This window comes from Labrus bergylta, chromosome 5 (genome assembly GCF_963930695.1).
Source record: "Labrus bergylta chromosome 5, fLabBer1.1, whole genome shotgun sequence".
Lineage (NCBI taxonomy): Eukaryota > Metazoa > Chordata > Actinopteri > Labriformes > Labridae > Labrus > Labrus bergylta.
The window spans coordinates 4,509,696-4,518,552 of NC_089199.1; the positions used below are offsets into that span (position 1 = coordinate 4,509,696).

At 41.3% G+C, this 8,857-nt stretch overlaps 1 protein-coding gene across 1 annotated transcript; it reads right to left on the reverse strand.

The window, feature by feature from the left end:
- Window positions 1–276: 276 nt before the first annotated feature.
- On the reverse strand, window positions 277–4,495 carry msx1a (muscle segment homeobox 1a). The gene is made up of 2 exons (XM_020647973.3): window positions 3,957–4,495; window positions 277–3,753 (listed from the first exon to the last, which is right to left on the reverse strand). The coding sequence occupies exons 1-2, from the start codon at window positions 4,372–4,374 to the stop codon at window positions 3,335–3,337; spliced, it is 837 nt and encodes a 278-aa protein (XP_020503629.1). The 5' UTR covers window positions 4,375–4,495; the 3' UTR covers window positions 277–3,334.
- Window positions 4,496–8,857: the final 4,362 nt, after the last annotated feature.

Sequence of the window (8,857 nt, forward strand, 5' to 3'; positions counted from 1 at the left end):
ACTTTCCATTTCGCTATTTACAAATTAAAAACCATGTATCGCTGTTGTCTATAAGAGGCCAAATGAAAAGCTGAGCTCAGGGCCAGGATCAAAGTGTTTCAATAGGCTCACTTATGGGAGTAAGGGTGAATTTAAGTTATACGCGTTTACCCATTTTTGTATACAGGCCATACTGCTAATTTATAAATTATTGATACTTGATATAAAGCATTTTAATGTTACACCGACTTTGAACAGGAGGTGGTGTTGTGGTTGTTTAAGTAAACTCAGAAAGAAAGTTAGGCTACATGTGCTTTATTTGAAAGTATTTAAAGGCTGATTCCACTTGAGTCAACTTCTTCCCCACAGTTCAAATGTTTCATTAAAACCTGTTTAAAGACAACAAAGACACTTTCTCTGTGGAAAAAGAAGAAGTCTACATGGAGGCCTCGACAGCCGTGCTTGAATATAAATCAAAAAGAACACAAACACACACACACACACACACACACACACACACACACACACACACACACACAACATACATATCGACGCAGTTGCAATCAAGACAAATGAACAGTTAAAAAAGTAAAGACCTATGAAAATTCAAACATAATTTTTCACGTCATTCCCTCAATTCAATAAATCTTATTCATGAAGACCTCATCTCTGCTTGATTTAAAATATGAAGCGTTATTATTGTTGTTTCAGCCTACAACAGGATAAAGTGTGTATGTGTAAACAAAAACTTGAATACGTTCAGAGATAATCAAAAAAGGAAACATCCAAATTTAATCTGGAAAAAAAGGAATGGGAATAGGCTAAAAAAAAAAAAATCTGAATTTTTGGTGGCTCCAACACGAATGCTAATTTCCCTATTCAAAATAATTGTCTTTTAATGCCACTTTCATTTAAGGAAGTGTATAAATAATATTTGCTACATTTAACACATTTTGGTTATCAGCCTGTATTAATCCACTTTATAAAACTGGTCCCACAGCGTGTCCCTCCATCATTCATCCGCTGCCTCCTCCGCTTCAACAATCCGTGCTGTAACTTCTTCTAATAACCCATTTTTCCTTTCTTTTGGGATCAATAGCTTTTAAACAACCTCCTGTGATCTTTAGGATGATATAAAGTTGAGAGTTTTGTTTTCTATTTGGCTCCAGGCAAGATGGAGAGCCGAGGTGACAAAAGAACTGAGAGAGTAGACAGAATGGAGGGATCCCCTTTGGTTCTTTTGTGTCAACTTTCTCTTCTTTTCACACGGAGCGCTCATCCGGGTGATTTTAACGTAGCTAGTGTCAGGGACTCGAGTGATTCATGCCTCGTAGATAAAACGGATAGATATTGTCAGAAGAACACTTCAAATAAACAACAAATAATAGAGTGTGGTGGGGAAACATGACGCGAAATGTAACTACTCTGGTGAAACACTTAGGCTAAATAAACTTCAATGATGTTGTTAAATAAAGTGGGATCAAATTGATTGTGCATGAAGTAGCCGATAAGTTTGGGACAGCAGCTTGTCAGCGCTGAGCAGCAGGAGATCAATGCGCACAGAGCAGAAGTGTTGCCCGTCCCAGTCCCCCGTTGACATTTTAGGAATGATAAAAGTTCCGCCTTGCCTGGAGCTACAGCCTCGCTGGAGCCGGCCTCCGTCTGCGGCAGATTGCCTTTGCTCATTACAGCAATTATTTTACTGCAGTTTAACCCCTGCCTGAATGGCACAGAGCTGCAGAGAAAGCCTTTAAAAGTGCTGCGGAGTGGTCTGTCATTTCCCCACATCTGATCCCGGTTTTGTCAGCTCATTCCAATTGATGGAACAAAATGACTCCAGGGATCAAATATTTTCTTTATGTAGCTCCAGTAAGATATATATATATATATATAGATATATTTATGTTACCCTGTCGACTCTAAAATAGAGTGTCACCTGGCTTTTTTTTTTTTTTTTACACCCTAAACACTCCATAATGACACTCAAGTTGATTGTTTACGAGCAGTTTAGCCGACAGGAGCAATCTCCAATAGACTATTTATCAGTGTGTTTTGAAGTCAGCACAACTGGTTGTCCCCCACCATCATCTCCACCCACTAAACTCTGCTGGCGCCGACAAAATCTAGGTTAGTTGTTTCAAAGCAATAGGCAACAGCTGTAGCAATACATTCCTCCAAATAACATGTGACAATTTTAAAATCACGGTTCAGCCCCGACATCCTGTAAGACAGAAATACGAGCACAAGAGTAAATCTCCAAATTTGATATTGTATTTGCAATATTACTGGTAGTAAAGTAACAACAGGGGCCACAGGCGTTAGCAAAAGTCTTTCTTTTTTTTAGGGGGGGGGTCAAAATGTTCAGAAAGTTGCAGCTTTCAGAACAGGCCCGAATCTCCTCCTAACATAAATAATATTAAAATAGCTTATTTCCCAGAGTTTTCACAAACAACTTTAAATCATCTTAAAATTTAGGCTTTCTATTTTCGACTGCTTCGTGTCAAAAATCCTGTTCTGTTGCAGCGTGCAAAGTGTCATTGAAAACGAACAACTTCTTCATGAAAAAGAATAAACAATTTATTGTTAAGTTATGTCACAAATATATTCATAATATAAATGAGGATATTCTTCAAATATACATTATTTTACAGTACACATATCCCTTCTGAAGGGAATCATTCCAACAACAGACAGTGCTGTTATAAAAAACAAAAACAAATGCTGTGGTTCTCCGAAATTCACAAAGAGCATTCATTGACACTGGGCTCACTGACCCAGCTCAGAGACGCATTGGAATAATGCAAATCAATTAGAAAGTATGATTTTTGCAGAGTGGCAGCAAAGCCCTAATTGTCAAGCTGCGCAATAGTCTCTTATTTTAAAGGCTGACCGTATGACAGCTGCTGTATGCAGCCATGAAGGTATATGGGCATTCTTTGACACTCTTTTTGTCCACTCATGTAAAGGGCCCGCATGTATTTTTCTGTCCCTGTATCTCAAACATGTCCATCTTCAAGTCAGTTATTCTCACACTTAATATTATTTGCTGAAATACGTTTTCTGGCAATAATACGTTCTCAAGTGACATTATTGTTTTTATTGTCCACTGACAAATAGAGTCAAGATTCAAGTTGGATGATTTCTATTTGTTTGCAGTGTGTGCACTTACTGACGAGGTCAAGAGAAGTGAATTAACTTCAGGGTCCTCACAGAGGGGTCTGTTAAGATGTGACCCTGAGCTCATCACCAGAATGCCTCTTTATTTGGTTAAAAAAAAGTCACTTCACCTCTTCAAATGGCCCCCCTTTCTCTCTCGGGGCCTTCATAATCTAGTCTGTACGTGCCCTTGGTCCTGTCAGGCGAGGTGGTACATACTGTATCCGACGTGAGCGGCGTACAGTCCCACGGGGGAAACCGGCAGCGAGTGCCTCTGGAACGGATGCGATCCTGCGTAGGACCCGGGCACGTGCGCACCGAGCGGAAAGGAAATCCCGAAAGCTGGAGGCAACATGGGCTTAGCTGCCATTTTCAGTTTTTCAAGTTCTGCCTCCTGCAGTCTCTTGGCTTTGGCCCTCCTGTTCTGAAACCAGATCTTGACCTGGGTCTCCGTCAGGTTGAGGGAGCTGGAGAATTCGGCGCGCTCGGCGATGGAGAGGTACTGCTTCTGACGGAACTTTCTTTCCAGGGCAAGCAGCTGGGACGTGGTGAAGGGGGTCCGTGGCTTTCTGTTCGTCTTGTGTTTTCTCAGAGGGCAGGCCGGGGGACTCAATCTGCCTGTAGGAGGAAAAACACTTTAATTTCAAACATTGGATTGCATGCGTAATGTCAGACTCCAATAAATGAGAAGAATAAAGGCTTCATGATACAGTGTGCAATAAACGTATTTTCCACAAACGAAAAAACTGGCTTTTAGGCTTATGAAAAGTTCACATTTTTAAGACTGTAATCAATATGGGGCTTCTTTTTTTTTTACTCACGTGGGGGTGTTGGAGAAAAGCGAGGACTCTGCATCCATGACGTCCTGTCTTTGCTGTCCGGGCTCTCGGGTTTTATCAACACGTCTTCTGGCATGCTCATGATGTCCCCCACTGAAAAAGTCGAGCTCATGGCCAAACCAGGAACCGAAGTATCCAGACTACCGAACGAGCCCATCCTCGCCGCGCTCTTCCCCAGCGCATGGGACGTCCCGGGAACCGACGTGGTGCCACCCGGGGATGTCACCTCTCTGCTGGGTTTCCTATCAGCCATCAGAGCCTCCACACTGAAAGGCAAAATAGCAACTTTGGGCTTCACAGTGTCCTCTGCGGGGCTCAGACTGGTCTGCATGTCGCCTCTGCTGACGTCTTCAGTTTTCAAAGCAGCAGTCATAGCTGACATGGCGATCGATGGGGCCATACAGGTCCGACTGGCACGGGTAAGGTGACGCGTTGGCTCTCGTGAGTTTAGAAAGAAGTGTTGCACAAAGTTAGCACGGTGCGCCTTAAGGTGACGGTATCCTCATGTTTATGTGACCAGATTGGAGTACAGGGCTATAATAAGGCAGGCGTGGAGAGGGAGACAGCCAATCAGGGGCGAGGTGGGCGTGGTTACTCTAGTCCAAAAAAAAAAACCGGAGTGAGAAAGTTTGCAATTGTTTCCTTTACTATCATTTTTTAGGTAAACAAAAACACAACAGCGCCTTAACAGACCATAGTGTGATAAACAATAGTCTAAATCAAAACAAATTCATAGGCCTACCCCAAAGCCCCCCTTGAATTATATTCCTTGTTAACTTTTTACAATTAGGACAATTATTTCTATTTTCCTCAACATGTTTAAAACTGTAATAACTCTACTGTTAATGCTTTTGATGTGCTTTAACCTACTCATATCGATCCATGTCATGACTCACTTGGCCATGTGCTAAATCCTCTAAAGTGAGTCTTTAATATATTGCACAACAGTTTAACACCCCACTTTATATTTATTGATGGCTGCAGGGCTCTAATCAGATTGAAACACACAAGCCTTTACAGTCATTTAGGGGTAATTATCGGGCTTTGGGGGGAGGGGGGGGGGGGGGGGGGTTACTAGGATTTTTCCCCTTTGACTACATCCATTAAAGTCAAAAATGATGTGGAGTCCGAGGGGGGAGGTAGGGGGCGAGGGGGAAGTAGGCAGCTTGGAGCCAAGGAGAGATTGAAGCCAGGACTGTCATTGATTTACCTGGCTGTACCTCATAGCTTTTCATTATCTGCAGTCCATAAAAAAGGGATTTTCTTATTGTTATTATTGGATGCATGGAATAATATATGTGCTGTAGGGCCTGTTAATCTATTTCGAAAGCAAAGGTAGGATATTTTACACGCGGCATGTTGGATTACCTTTTTTTTAAAAACATTTTTAAAGTTGGTTTAAGTTTAACATACTAGGCTAACGAATTAAAGTAAAGAGGTGCAGATCACCTTTTTTTTCGCCGTGTAGTCAGTTCTCAGGGAACGCGTCTGCGTCGCTAATTGCCAAGCCTAAACAATCTGTCACGATTTGTCAGTCTCCTTAATGGGCAGACAAGTTATGTTGTTTTTAGGCGCCAGCAGCGCACAGATCAAAGCGATCGAGACTATTGAAGGAGTTGAACCCGCACCGAGATCGCAGCAACCGCCTCCTCCCTCCCTCTGCCCGCCCTAGCCCAGGGACACTGAGCCATTCAGCCAGAAAAAAAAAAAAGTTGCTCTTTTCTCAGCCGATCGCACGACATTTCCATCTATTCAAATGAGCGTAGGTCGGTGCAAAAGTCCTCAGGAGGAAAGGTCAGCGCCCACTGGTTACTCAAAGGGATTCCTGGGTGCAATGTTTCCCAAAGTCTACTCATTAAATCTCTGTCTGAGGAAGTGTTGAAGATACATATCAAACGAATCATCCTCATGATCTCTCTGTCCCACAACGATGGCGCGTCTGGGGACATACTATAAACGTTCTTATAGAGCATAAGCATTGACCCTATCATTGCCTCATAAAGTTTGTTGTGTTGTAATGTGGTTATGGTTGAAATATCAAATGGTCTCAATTAACGTTAACGGTGAAACGGTGAGTAGGCCTACGACACCTGCTACCTGTTTTGTAGGCCTATAAGCGATAAAGGTAAATCCTGTCCTATTTCTATTTTGTGAGGCTGAAGACTATTTTATTGGACATGTCATAACAAAATATAAAGTGCATGGGTTTTGTTAACTTTAATAAATAGTTGCTAAACAATAGGCCTAATTTGACATAACCGAAAAGGAAACAACAACATGAATTCAATGGACAGTAGAAGACTTCCGGTTGACACATACATATTTAAATTGCAGCCACAGGTGTTTTCCTAATTGTTGTCTCGTGCTTTAAAGCTATTACCTGCTTCCACTCGGTTAATAAAACTTAACAAACGAGTGTTGATGAATCGTTTCCTCGGTATAGTGTGTAGCTAGCAGCTGCAGCGTGTTTGGAGACACTTCAACCTGGAACAAGCGGCATGGCTGCAACAAAGCTTTGAAGTCACCGACGAGTCTCAGGTGCCCTCTGGTAGGGGCTCAAAACACTTTACCCGTCCTCCTCCTCCTCCTCCTCCTCCTCCTCCTGTTTCCTCCATCTCCAACCCCAACTAGTTAAACGAGTCAGCGTAAACACAAATACCGGTTTGGTATGAGGCGTATGAGGTGTAGCAGCAACTGCATGGGGTGCTCATTTTTCTTTTAGTGACTTGTTCAGAAAGTCATGAATCAAGTTTGTTGCGCCAAACAAACAGGTCTGCTGATAGATGAACTTTTGTCCTGTATTTTCATTTTGACTGCGTTTTTTTTTTAAATTTTTTTAGCTAGTCCTATCTATAGGCTAGTTCAGCTAGAAAAATAACAAAATATTTTGTTGATAATTAATATTATTTCCATACCACCCTTTCTCACTTATTGATAATATTGTAAAGCTTAGGCCTATTTATCAATGAACTTGTCAGTAACATGTTTAACTTGTTCTTTGGGTTCTGTTTCCACTCTATTTGTCTTGTGAACAGAAGGGGCAGTGATACTGAAAAACAATGTCCATGACAATTAGCATCCCAAACACCGGCCTTTAAGAGGACTGATATACCGTGGACAAGATGATAACGATACCGTTTCATTTAAATCCCAAGGTAACAGATGAGGGCCGAGCCGAGATACAAAACAACTGTAAGGCTCATTGGGCCTTTATTTCACTTTATAAACTGCTTTGATTCGCAGTCAGGAGGCAGGGACTCCACACAAAGGCCCATTGTTGCCTCCTCAGAAAGTTGTCTTAACCCTTTTCATGCCAGCTCTGTGAATTTAGACTATAAAGACATAAAAGAGAGGGTGGATGTCTAAAGGCATTTACAGCCTAAATATTTGCACTCGTTGCAAGTCAATATATTCTGGTAACCAATGGCTCATCATGTGAGTAAACTCCTGTAGGCCTATAGGCAATATCTTATTGGTCGCATTTACATTGGAATAAGTAATCTCGCCTTTTTACATTTTTGGGATATTTTTCCTGATCTATAGTTGACAGTTTTAGTCTGATCATTTTTTGTGCGTGTGGTGCAATAATCTGAGCAACATTTTATTTATTATTATTTTTTAAAACATTGCTACCTCAGACAAAGATGCAAACAAAAAGCTGCAGTCAGTCCAACCCAGAGTTCTCATAATTAAACATAATGTCTCCACTTTCAAAGCACTTGGCTCAATCAGGCTGGTATAGGACCACTTAGCTGCTAGTATAAGTAACAATGGTTCACGGTCATTTAAGCTTCAGGATGCCTTCACGTGCTGCATGGCTCACTCTCAGGTCCACGTGCAGAACTGCTTCACACAATTTAGCAGGTGTGTGTGTGTGTGTGTGTGTGTGACATAGAGGAGTGTGTGTGACATAGAGGACACGTGTATTTCTGCATGTCATTAACATCATCATAATCAAAAAATAATTATTCCAATTGATAAAAAGCAAGCATTTAAAGGATAAAAGTCATGCATGTTTCAATCAACTATATAATGTAAATAGACTATATATGATGTTATACATACATCCTATACAGGTATAGGCTAAATCCTCCATGTGCAAAAACAGAAAATAATAGGTTATGATAACATGTTTCAACCGACTATCCTAAAGCCCAAAGACAAATAAACAATCATTCAAGGTCTAGCTTTGACATTTTTACAAAAACAATAATTATTTGAGTCATTGCTTGTTTTTTTTAAGGTATGATAGGTATGATGTTATGGTATGAGGTATGCCTATGTTCAAATTTGGTCAGACACATTTAGCCTAAAAGTTGCGTTGATTTAATTCATCAGTTTAAAAAAAGTTTAAAATAAATAATAACAAAATAATAATAATTGCCGAATTTATAATAGCAGGATGTCTCATCTTTCAGCCTTGTTTAAGCTGGAGCAGCTCAAAGGAAACTGCTCCTGGTCTCGTTGAGCAGGAGCTCGCAGAGAAACAGAGTCCGCATGTGACGATGATAAATGTATCTGAAGTGTCGGAGATTTAACAACTCACTGCAGCTCTGAGAAGAGAAAGAAGAGGTCGAAGATGATGAAGGATTGAAGTACCTCCAATGTAACTAAGACAATGTGGTCCAGAGCTTCTAGTGAACTTTATTTCTCACTCATCTCACCTCTCCCAGGCTGACAGGCTGAATGAATGTGTCCCCCGTTGATGATAAAAACCCTCCGCGGTTCCCAGAAAAAGCGGTGTCGCCAGCTCAGCGGGGGGGTTATATTGTTGGAGAGGAGACTCTATAAAAAGAAATATTCGCCTGGCCTTGACTCAGAATCACCGGGAAGGGATGCATGATGATCTGGAGACTGTCTGCAAGGAAATAGCCTATCGCTAT